At 41.1% G+C, this 12,852-nt stretch overlaps 1 protein-coding gene across 1 annotated transcript in view; it reads left to right on the top strand.

Moving 5' to 3' along the window:
* Positions 1-266: 266 nt before the first annotated feature.
* si:dkey-40c11.2 (drebrin-like protein A) overlaps positions 267-12,852 on the top strand; it is a 31,287-nt gene continuing 18,701 nt past the window's right edge. The window contains exon 1 of the mRNA XM_061037927.1: positions 267-599. Within this exon, the coding sequence (XP_060893910.1) occupies positions 508-599 (92 nt within the window). The 5' untranslated portion in view covers positions 267-507. The remainder of the gene's footprint in view (positions 600-12,852) is intronic.

The following is a 12,852-nucleotide window of genomic DNA, read 5'->3' as shown; positions in this document are numbered from 1 at the left end:
CATGCTTCCGACTGTTGGCCATCATTCATTAGTAGCATGATTATGAAATAGTATACACCTAGGCAATTTATTGCGCAGGAAAGCTGCCCCATATAAACCAATATTAAGTTAATTATGGGGTATAGTATGCACGTATGATCAGTACAAGTAAATAAGTTGTTAAGTTTCTTTAGAGTGACCCAGCTTGCAGTGAAGTCATTATGCTTTCCACTCTCTCAACGGGAGGTGGGGCTTTTTAGTGCAAACTTCTCCTTCTCCGCTGCACAAAGACCAGTGTGCAGTCGCAGTCTCCTCCACACTGAGTGCGCAGCGCCTTCACACAACTCTCCAGTTTGGAACTTAAACCCCACACTGCATGAACTTGCAAACCTCCGCTGCTGTTTTCTCGCCTGTGAACGACCTTAAGTGTACCGCTGTGGCAGTTTTCCAGCAGATAGTCGGACCCCGAAAAGCGTCGGGACCAGTGAATAGAGAAGCTGCGGGAGTGGTCTGGAAACTCTTGCCATCATGAGCACCCGAGGGGTCGACCTTGATACCTACAGTCTGTCGCTGCTCACAGCCAAAGAGGACATCCTTAACCCCCGGTCCTCCACCAACTGGTAACTTCACAGTGCTTTTGAACTAGACTGCATCTGGCGAATATTATCGTTTTTTTCTTCTACTTTTTGACTGCTTCAGTGTTATGAGACTATAGCCTACAAAGACATGTAGATACCGTAACTATAGTTCAACTTTCATGTTCTCCAGCATAGGCATATACTTTCCTTATTTAGTCGTTTACGCATAATCAAATGCTCGTAAGCAGAGGCTTGATTTCAATTAATCCAATGAGGGCAACTAAGTAACCAACGCAGGGACTGCACGCAACCTGTACTATATTTACGTCCAGCAGTGACTAATGCATCCAGGCTTGTTAATTAGCACAGCGAGTGCTGTGTTAAATTGTGGCTAGCCGACCATTACGCACGCCAGGCGGCTGGTGTGGACGGCACCTGGCCGGCGGCCCAGTTGTCCTGCGCTCCATGACTTTGCTTTTCTCCACCAGGAGCCGTGAGGCTTCATTCTCTGTGCTGCAGGATCACGTTTCTGCTCTTTGTGCTGATCTCTGACAGGGGTTGTCTTTCAAGGAGAGGCATTTAAATTTGACAGCTTGCACACATGAGGACCATCCACATAAAAATATATAAAAAATAAATGATAATATCAACCAATAACTAAGATGTCTATAAATAAGATGTACAGAGTTTTGAGAACCCATAGACTATTTAAATGACCATTCAAGAATAAGTAAACACAAAGAATTACTAGCTCACAGTTCAGAATCGACTTTAACAAGAATGTTCTTTAACATCAAATGTTGACATCATTTGTGATTAATTCTGCTCTGACATGTGTGAGACCTCATCATGCTATAACCTGACCTCCTGATACCTCCCTCATTCTGTTACTTTGCCACAGGGTCTGTTACTATGGTCACCCATTCATCTTTCCCAAACATCAACACTCAACCTATTTTTTTCTTCGTCTCTTATGCTGTCTTATAAGAATTTGCGATATTGTCATCTCCATCGACTTCATGTTTTCACTGGCAATACTCAGGTAGAGCAGGAAGAAAAAAAAGTCTGTTGTACTTTGATATTGCTCTTCAGGTGTCCACTCGTTTTGATGTACCATAGGTATACTTAAAGGAAGTGGGCCGGGGCCCACACACACACAAACACGTGTTCTCATGTGGAAGTAGAGGACTGATTCTGTCCATCTCTTTTTCATCTTCCTCTGCCACAGGGCTTTGCTGCCCACTTTCCTTTTACCTTCTTCTAACCTCTTCATGATGAGATGGGACTTGGAGTTATGAGATCCAGCTCAAGTGAACTCAGTACGAGTGAACTGTTGTCTTCATAAAAATTTGTGGAAAGAAAGAAATTCTCCACCCAGGCAGAAATTGCTCAGTTTCCATTCTTTCTTGCATTTGGAAGATCTTAAAAAGTTTCCACATTTAGTATCATTATGGAGGTTTTGTCCCAACACCTCCATAATGATATACCACGTATTTCAAGATGCATGCACATGTTTGGTTGTGCTTAGAAGATAATAAAATAAGAAGGAAAAAGAAAGAGAGAGAGAAATCCCCCAGCATTCCCTAAACCCACTTGGCTAAATAACTCTGCTGTGACTGAATTGGGAGGTGGGAGGGGGACAGGATGATGTCATGATTCCCACTGTCAAACCGCAGACGAGCCAGCAAGTGTGTGTCTGTGTGCACTGAAGGGATTTTATAAGCGTGCATGTGAGTTTGCATGTGAATGTATTTGTGTCAGGGTGTGCATATGCATCCTGCAGGGACTATTAAAGTGAGTCGGGGCTGTTGAGAAGTTTGCATGGGGTTGAAGGGTAGGAGGCTGGTTTTGTCAAACCATCCCGCCCCCACTACGTGGCCTTGAGGTTCCTATGTGTATTATCTAATGACCTTGTGTGTCCTGAATGGGAAACAGACCCTTTGTGGGTGAGGCTGTGTGAAGAAAAGAATAGCAATTGCAATGCATTCGTCATTCAGACCTCTTGGCTCAACATGCAGCCTTGGAGGTCTCCCCTCGGTCTCTAACACCACTGAGGACTGCGAAGTGTCTCACTTGTGGGCTGGAATTACACTATCTGCATGTGTTATGTTTTTGTGTGTGCTTGTAGACACAGGAAAAAGGATAACTGTAAAAAAAAGCTCTTCCCAAGGACATTGTGTAATCCTCAGAACAGGAAATTCCTCCAATTCCTCACCACAGAAACCACATTTATGTCCAGTTTACACCCAAATAAATGATTCAAATTGGCACTTGAGCTCACTGTTGTTATTGTGTTTTTTAAAGCAACAATGCAGAGTTATTTTATTTAGGCCTTTGTGTTTCAAAAGTTCTCTTGCTTGTTATTTTTCTCTTTACAGTTCTATTAAACACCCCACGTCAGTGGTTCGTTCTTCAAATGTTAAACACACACTTTCTACTTGGCCAATAGCACTTTGTAAATAAGAGCAATTTTCCAAAGCAGCAAAATGCGTTGCCAGGGGTGTCATCTTGCCAAGTATCACATAGTGCAGCACCAGTTAAGAGGAAAAATCAGTTCAGACAAATGATTGTACAAAGCATATCCGATTGGAATTCCTATTGAGCTGTGGAGCAGTTTGAACTCTATTCATCAGATTGGGGCGTGGGCTGAATCCAAACATCTGTGGGCCCTGGTGACTTTGTACACACCTTCATTAAGACATCTATCTTGCAGTCCACATTTTGATACTATGTGCTTTAGTTCTAAGGGCACGGTCACACTGGCCATCCGTACCGTGCCCAAGCACGCTTCAACGCTAAAGTCCAGTTCGTTTGACCAGTGTGACCTCTCCGTATCGTGCTCAGGCACGGTACACTTCCTTGGCTTTGGCACACTATGGAGAGGTGTGCTTCGGCACGGTACACTTCATGCACGAGCACAAGCACGCGGGAACACAACGCTGACAGCCTTCATTATGGAGAAATCCAGAGTTTCGTGTCTGTATCTGACTAAAATGACACAATATAAGCCACAAAGTAGCTGTCATGTTCTCTGTGTCGTGTATCAGCGTGTTCTCTTGCAGGGATCATTACAGGCAGTGACACATTAAGTAAATATCTGATTCATTGTAGTAACAGAGAAAATCAGTCCAGTGGAGCTTGTCTCTATTCATCACAGGTCAAAAGTCTAGTTCTAGAATTAGATCAGATATGACTAAATCATGTACTGGCCATATTATAAAAAACAAAGAAGCTGCTCAGAGACGTTGTGTCCCCCCCCCCGATTCATTATTAATTTGAATCAGAATTAACTGTAAGGGACTGTGAGAAATACTTAACCTTTAATAGAAAACTCAAACATTGGATAACAACCACCCAGATATACCGTATATAATATTGGCCTCCACTTCTGGTGCCTCTCTCCGGGGGCTTCTGGCTCATCCTGCATTTTTAATTAACTAATCATATGAGTGTCTGTTGTAACAATTGTAATAATTGTGTCCATCTTGTTTGTAAAACTGGCTGTGAGTTCTTTTGTGAGCTATCCTGTGAGGTTTCCTGTTATTGTAAATTGTAAATTGAGTTTTTAGTGAGTAACTGTCTTAGAACTTCCTGTACAGATACATTTATAGCTTTTTTGCTAATTCCAGTATATTGACATAGATCGTATTTCTGATATGTTGATTAATGTGCATTTCCCCTTCTTCATAGCGGAACTATAGCTGCAGTGTGATCTGCGATGGTCATGGATATAACAGATATTAGATTTCTGTTTTCTGTTTTAAAATAGTTTTGAATTAGAAATGCACCTCTGGCAAAACCTTAAGTAATCAATATGTTACACTGTTGCAGCTGTTAAAAACATTCCTCCATATCATCATACAAAAGTTAATTTAAACTTTGGGATTCAGAAAGTAACTAGATTCAGAAATGGACCATTTAATTTGACCTTTGTGTATTTTTTCTTTAATTTTGACCTTCTGTGGGAAACTGAAGTAATCCATCATACTCATTTTCATTCGAGAAACAACACCCAATCCTCTTCTCTGCGGGGCCTTTGAGCTCACGAGAAGGGACTCTCCTGGTGATGATAAAGGCAGCAGGCTTTATTTCAGTGCAGGCCCGGGGTGTTTGTGTTGCAGCTACTTGCCAGAATTTCCACAGGCTCATGCATGATTAACCACGACCTAAAGAGCTCCCGTGTCTAAAGTTACGTCGTATGGAAGACACCTGTGGGTGTGGGTGCAAGATGGGAGGGAGGCAAAAAGTATGGCTGCCATTGTGCATGAATGCTTACCAAAGTGCTCCTGCATGTGTGCGAGTGTGCATTATTTACTGACTGCAGAGGGAGGTTACAGGTGGAAGCGTGTGATGTTATCTTGTTTGTAAAGATAAATAACCCTATCATCACACTGTTATCAAGAAGTTACTTCCCTGAAAATGTTCTGCTTTTTCAGTTCTCTTATGAAAGGTCAACTGAAGGTGAAAACTCTATAACCTTTCAATGTTTGAGCTGATGTGTTATCCTTATCCATTTTAGTAAAGGTTGTCATTGATGCTATGTTAAAACAATTCCTTCTGACCACCTGACTCTGCGGTCTCACAGGAAGAAAACAAGCAGTCTGGTTGGCTTCCTCTGGCTGTTCAGGATAAGGCTTCAAAGGTTGCTCACAGTGTTGATACAGGCTGGATAGTGACAGGACATGTTTGATCGATCGCTATATAAATAGCGGTATATTTTAAATGGCTAGTCACACGATGGTTTGCCTGGACTATTGCCTGCTCTTTGTTGAGCTGCTGTCTCTTTCTGTTAGATAGGTTAGATGTCTGTGTGAAATGGATCTCCATCGGTTTCTAAAGACACATTCATCTTATCACATATCCTACTATTTTTAGTGTGAACCATTGCATCACCAGTTTTGATGTGTTTCAGTTAACCAAAAGGATAATGAATGAGCCTTAAAATCCAATAAAAGGGCTCCCATTGATACCATGGTGTTCACAGACAATGTAAGAGGCAGTCATGAGAAACATAAAGCAGTCAGATTTTAGGGGATGCCAATATTGTCAAACTTTATGATTTTTTTTTAGTATGGTGATTGAGTAAAAAAATCAATCTGGATTATTAATATGTTAGATGAGAATCAGAGATGTTAATAAAAGTTTAGCTTCTCATCTCCAAGCATCTAGAGTCAGTTTTAATCAAAAGCATAAAACTTCATGCTGAGCTGTCATTGGTTCATAGCCGGGAAGGGGCACAAGTATTACACAGTTCAAGTGGTTGTTGAGTGACATTTGAGCAACATGGGCATGAGTCTTTTCCTGTTTTTGTAAATGTTTAAAAAGCTATTTAACACCACAAACACACTCGCTGTTTCAAAGATACTGTACAGGGTTTGCACCTTTGCACTTTCCACAGAATAACCTCAGCTATCCTATTTGCTTGTGTGAGCATGTCTGTAGGTGGCATGTTGGAAGATGATGACAATGAAGGCTGTAATAGCTGGTATGTGAATGTCTGTTTGGATGAACTTAGTAAATGATTCAAACAGGCATCACTAAACAACTGCTTCCTGCCCCTGAAAATATTGTTTAGATCCATCTGAGGTCTTAGATGAAGCTGCGTGGTAATAGTAGGTATCAGGCATGATGAGGCCTGACTGCAGGAGGTTATTCTCTTTGTGTAATGGTGAAAACTTACGGGTGCAATACTGCCACTTCACATGTTGAGGTGTGACTTGTAACTGTCCTGTAAAAGAAAGGACGTTAATAATGTGCCATGACTTGGTGGCACTGCAGAGCTGTTATTCTTCCTTGTTAAATCATTCAGACAAACAAACTTCTACCTCAGTAAAGATATGGCATCCAGCATTTGCGTGTTTCTTCTCTGCTTGTCATAGACGTTTTAAACACCATCATCACCACATCATAAACCATAACTATCTAAGTATTTCATTATTCTCACACCTGACCTTTCTGTCAGAATGCTCCTTTTCTTTGTTTTCGGTGCCTCTCACAGCAGTTGACCTTAATCCAGATGCCTCCTGCACATTGTTTCCACTGGAAAGCTTCTCTTTATATTATACCCACACAACCACAGTGAACACTACAAATGCTTTATTGTTTGCCTTTGCAGTTTAAGATCCAGGCTGGGAAACTCTACTGGAAAATGTTGGCTGTCTCTATGTGAAAGCAGATGCATTTTTTTCTGCAGTTGTAATGAAAAATGGAAGCTGGATTGAGGTGAATTGTTTGTTTAATCTAACTAATGAGCTGTGAGTGTTGCAGGCAGTGCAGGATTTTATGGGTGTGTCAAATAGCTGTCTAAGCACATCTGTATTTTAGTGTTTTTACAAACATTGGCAAGAGGATGAATACAGTTTACGGTGTGTGTGTGTGTGTGTGTGTGTGTGTGTGTGTGTGTGTGTCTCTGATTCTGTGAGGCACTTTTAGGGGATGTCTGAGCAACTATTTGAAATCGAGGGACTATAATCTGCTGCTGGAGTTTACTTGTGCTTGAGTAACAAATCTTGATGTTGTTACCTTGGTTGGTTTACAAAATGCTGAATTAGGAGATGGTGAGACACAATATTCTCTTCAGCTGTTTCATCTTCGTTCCAAGTATAGACCACAGACAGCTGCTTAGGTGCTGAAGAATTTAGGTTGGTGTAGGCAGCTTTGGTGAAAAAAAAATATACAAGAATTAGGTTGATTTTGAAATGATCAACTCCCCTACACACTAACACTAACTTAATTACACAGGTCCTGATATTTTCAGGAATTTAACTTTCACACATGCATATCATCAACCTTGCCTCTCGCTCGCAGGGAATGTTCCAGACTGTTACCTGCTGCATTCACACATCAGCTCAATGATACTTTATGTGTACATTTTACTAGGACAAAAAGTCTTCTTAAATCTTAGGTAAACAGATTCAGCAGTGTCCTTTCACATATGCATTCTATTCAGTGTCGGGGAAATTCTCAGGAGTGCAGGGCATGTGTTACATTGTGAGTGTACAAGATCATTTCATAGCTTGTTTGCCTTAGCTTGTGGAAAAAAAAAACTTTTCTCATTCACAATTAATGCATGGGCAGAATGAGGACAGACAGGTATTTATGGACAGGCTGATTAGCCTTCCAAACACCCATCATTTATTTTTTTCCAAAAAAAATGATCAAACCGGCTTACAGTATCTCACCGTTTTCCCTTTTTCGTCAAAGCATTTCTTTTATTGATTGCTGTCAAGAAATCTTTTGGAATTTTAACAAATAGAGCAAAACAATTCTTCTTAATAAATTGCTTTCCATGTAGCTTTAACGTACAATACATATGGACCTAGAGTCAGCCTTTATATAATGTTCAATTCCTATCCAGAAAATACTCAAATTTCATGTGTCCTCTCTTCTTTCTGGCATCTTTAGCTCCTGAAGTATCCAGAGCCTCATTGAAAGTTGCAAAAGGTGTAACAAAGTGCACATGGTCATGTTTTCTGTTGCTATGACCCGTCTATCAGTGAGCCTGCCAAACTCAGCACTCAGAGTCTGACAGAATCTGATACTCTGAAAGACCAAAACATATTTACTGTCCTTCTCTTAATTATTGATTTGATCAGATAAACACACTGACCCTGTCACTGATATCTTATCCAATTATATAAAATTCAAAAACATATTGTCCAATTGTCCTGCTACTGTTTGGTATCATCAGCTGTCTTTGCTGCCTCATCACCATGGTTACAGAGAAGCTCCATGGTTATAAACACAACAGTCTGGGGTTAACTATATTAGCATCTTACAGGGCCTTGACTGGGAACTCCACTTTTCCTTTCTCTTTCTTATTTGTTCACTTGCTGCTAGTGCGATCAGGGCTGTGGGTGAGATGAGGCGATTCGGGGGGCTCCGTTGTCCTGACGACCCTTGTGGGAAAGCTTGGTTGTTTGTTAAGGGAGACTGAATGAAGCGGGTAAGATGAGTGGAAAAGGACTGGGGAGGCTGGGAAAGGGGGAGCAAAACAATAGGCAAGGGCTTTAGGTAAGGAATATAGAGGAATAACGAGATGAGAAAGTAGCAAGAGGGAGGAATCGGCCAAGAATTACAGTGCATAAAGACAAGGTGAAGTTGGGGGGAGTGACAGAGCAAAGAAGACGGTAAGATGAGAAGAGGACAGGTGGAGGAGGAAGAGGAGGAGTACGATCAAAGCCTTAAGAAAGGCAGCAAAATGAGGTCTAAGTGGACATGTGATACTTGAGAGTTTGCTTTGATGAACTGAAGGAAATGAATGAAGATAAGAAGTCATCATGTTGTTACTAGTCCTATTATAACTTAGATGTAGAGACAGGAGGCTTGTGTGTGTGTGTGACTGTGTGACTGTGTGTGTGTGTGTGTGTGTGTGTGTGTGTGTGTGTGTGTGTGTGTGTGTGTGTGTGTGTGTGTGTGTGTGTGTGTGTGTGTGTGACTGTGTCTGTGTCTGTGAGTAATGTAGTATTGGAGTGTGATTCTGCATGCACAGGAAATGCCAGAGAAATCCCAGAGGACCACAATTTTGGAGTTTTATCTCCTCTCCTCTCCTCTCCTCTCCTCTCCTCTCCTCTCTTCTCCTCTCCTCTCCTCTCCTCCATACTTATACTTAGGTGTAAATTCTGTTGTCACCCCCCCCCCAGCTTTACTTCCCAGCAAGACACATAACAATTTACCCCATAGAGACCCTTTCTTTAAGACACTCACCCCCAATAACCACATATTCCTCTGCCCCCTTGGAAACCTCCCACACACTCAGGGTGTTTCCCTTTGTGTGCTATTGTTTAAAGTGCCCCTACTAGCCTGCTCATTTATACCTATCTACATCCCCTGGTGCTTTTCATCTTTTCCCCTGCGTGAACCCCATCTTGTCGCCATCACTCTCTCTACCCTCACATCGACTCACCTATCTTAAACACACACTTGCAAGACATTGTACCACATGTACCCACCTTTAACTAACCCTTGCACACAGAATTGTACTACAGTTTTAGCCTCAAAGTGCTGCTGTCTTCTCCAACAAGTGCAAAAGTTATGCAAAACTGAACAATTTTAGCAACTCTTGTTAGTCAAAAAAAGTACCTCATATCTTATTGTGAAGCCCGTCCTGTATATGCATCGATAGTATTTTCTGAAACACAATCTTGTCATATTTATTTTAACAATCAAACTAACAGAACAAATGTCAACAGGGTCTTTCAACAGTGTGTAATGTCTTACAGTGACTTGGTGTGCTCTAATCAGATCTCATACTTCATATCACACAACAGGTGAGGTCTGTTTCCACGTTCTGTGTTGAAAGATACCTCATGCTTTGAAAACAAGTGTGACAGAGTTTCTAAAGTTCCAACCTTTCAAAAGTAAAAAAAACAAACAAATACGTCATATAGGCTCATAAATGTTGCCCTCAAATTCTATCTTTACAATTTATGTTATAATTTATGTATTTATGTTACGATTTACAAAAAACCCTGTCACACGCATACACAAACTCATACACTTGCATGTCTTGATGGTGCAGATTAGATTACATGGAGATAAATGTGGTAGTCAGTTAGTTACTGTGTGCAGCTTTATACAATAACGGGTTAATGTTAACAGTGGATTAAGTCACAGCTGTAACAGGAGACAGACAGATCCACCACTTCACACTGCCTCACAGTTCATCACCTGATTGTATAGTGTCATTGTTGTTTCGCGAGGTTTTGAACGGACAGCTCGCCACACAGCCGCATGTTTGTTGTGTCTCTTTCTGCCTTTGTCCATCCCTCGCTCTTTTCCATCCGCCTCAGCACACAGAGGGCCGCTGCCTCTCACTGCTCCTTGGCAGAGAGTTAATTACTTATTTGTTTAGTTTGTCATTTTGTAAACTTCTCTGGCTCTGTGTTTTGCTGAGAAGCGAAGTTTTTCCTCCCTCCCCTCCTCCTGTCAGCATTCCTTCCAGTCTCTCCCTCACTCTCTGCCCCCCCACAACCCACCCCCCAGCCACCACACTGCCTGATATCATATGCTCCCTGTCTTTCCCCCTAAATTCTACTGCATTTAATTAACCTACACTTTCTTTTCTTTCTTATAATTTTGTCTTCCCTGGCCTCTGTCATTTCTTCTACTATTTACACGTTTCTTCAGGCCAAATAGCTGCAGTGGTCTGTAATAGTCTCCAAATTAGTCTGCTGTGTCCTCCACCCAGTCAAATAATACACAGATAAGTGAGTGTTACTCAGAGGGAGGATCTGAGCAACTTTTCTTATGGGGCAAATATGACGCCAACCTACATTTCACATTGACTTACACAGCTGTTTGTTTCATGTGGCGTTAAACATGATTTATAAACTGTATGAGACATTCTCTAATATCTAATGTACTGTATAAAAAAAGCTTGGGCATCTAGATGTGCTACTCACAACATTCAAGTAGAAACAAATGATTTATCAACTAACAAGTAGAGCCAAAGCTGTGAGGAACCGTCTTACAAAAACAGTTGTGACTTTGGGTGATTTAAATGAGGTCAGATTTTCACCCCAACATGTCTCACTCCTGTCAGAAATTTCCAGAAATATTTGAAGCATGAAGAGCAAGCAGTCATTTTTGGATTAGTCTGCGAGTGTGTAGGTCAAAGAGACCTGTACGCTTACTATATTTCTTGATGTCCATTGATAAAATAAGACTTGAACCAGAAACCAGACATGTCTAAGTGATGTCAACATTTGTATACGTTTCTTGAGAAAAGAAAGGCAAACCTTTTTTTGGAAGCTTTCAGTTTGTACGGCTTCTACAGGCAGGTGGGTTTAACATGATGCATCGCTGGTTTTATGCTTATTTCATTATCCTTTATTATATTTATCTAAAGAACTGAAAATTCTAGACTGTGAAGTAACAGTCAGTATAATCATTTCATCTACTGTAACACTGCTGTAAATGACTGAATGTGAAGCTTTGAATGAATCCAACTGTGTGTGTGTGTGTGTGTGTGTGTGTGTGTGTGTGTGTGTGTGTGTGTGTGTGTGTGTGTGTGTGTGTGTGTGTGTGCGCGTGTGTGTGTCTTTGTGTGTGTGTGTGTGTGTGTGTGTGTCAAGCGGGATATACTTACAGTCCAGTTGGCTGGTGTTAATGGTGTTGATTGGGGCTTGGCATGGTTCGGTAATTGGATCAAGGTTTCTGTGCTAGGCACCAGCATCACATCATAACCCTCACACAGAGCCTCTGCCAGGTTAATGTAAGACCTTTTCCCAGAGCCAGCTTCACTCCTGGCACAGTAATACACGTGTAGGAGACCAGACAGTCTAAGTTTTATAATAAGAATATGTATTTTTTCATGATTTTGTTGTATGTAGTCCTTGTTAATCAAATCTTACTGGGAGAGGGGCATGTTGAGTATAAACTTGGGATGTAGTGAATACAAAGAGACATTACACCTTGGATTATAAACTGCTGCTTGAGAATGTTTGGTGAGCTTTTGTCTTTGCTTTTTGAACACTGCATGTCTCATGACTCTATGAGCACATCAATGGTTGTTTTGTGTTCCAATGAGCAACACATTTAAATGTTAATGCAACGTTCCTGTTCATTTGAAAACAAGTTACATTTCATTTGTAAATATTACTTCACTTATGTAATTTTAAGATTTCCTCTGGGAGTCTTTTGGCTCCGTGTTTCTATCCCCTCTTTCTCTGCAGGTCTTATTAAGGGGCCCTGTAGCTTGGTCTGTTGGGATTACAGGTTACAGCCCCAACTCTCTGTAGGGCACCTGACTGAACTCTGGAGCAATGCAGAGAGCCATGAGTATGGGGACCAAGACAATACCTTTTTTTTATGCTTTTCCAATCTCTATTTTTCCATTCAGCCTTCCCTGTTCCCTAGCTGTTTTTCAAAAGAGATTGTTGCACATTTTCCTCAATATTTCTCCCTCCTTTCTCTTTTGTTCTCTTGAGCAATCTTCCTCTGAGTAATCTAGGTCATTGCGGGATATTAGGAAAGCACAGAGCAGCAGTGTTAACATAAACATCATCCTTCAGCATCAGTCTTCATCATATTGACATTCATGTTTCGATTACGAGGAATCCTGGTTAATACTGAATAGTCTGCATGCTTTTCCTTGTGTTGATTAACTTTAAATATAAGGTGAAAACCGAATGAAAATGTTTTACGTTTTTAAGTGAAAATGAACCCATCAATATGTTTGATCATAGCATTACTCATATGTGTCTCTGGTATCCAGTGTCAGATTTGAAGTCATGACGTTTGATTGGATGCATCACTGTACTGCACAAAATTCACAGGCCTCTAAACCAAACAA

Source organism: Labrus mixtus, chromosome 5 (genome assembly GCF_963584025.1).
Source record: "Labrus mixtus chromosome 5, fLabMix1.1, whole genome shotgun sequence".
NCBI classification, from domain to species: Eukaryota; Metazoa; Chordata; class Actinopteri; order Labriformes; family Labridae; genus Labrus; species Labrus mixtus.
The sequence above is the reverse complement of the archived record's forward strand: the minus strand, read 5'-3'. Positions and strand labels throughout refer to the sequence as shown.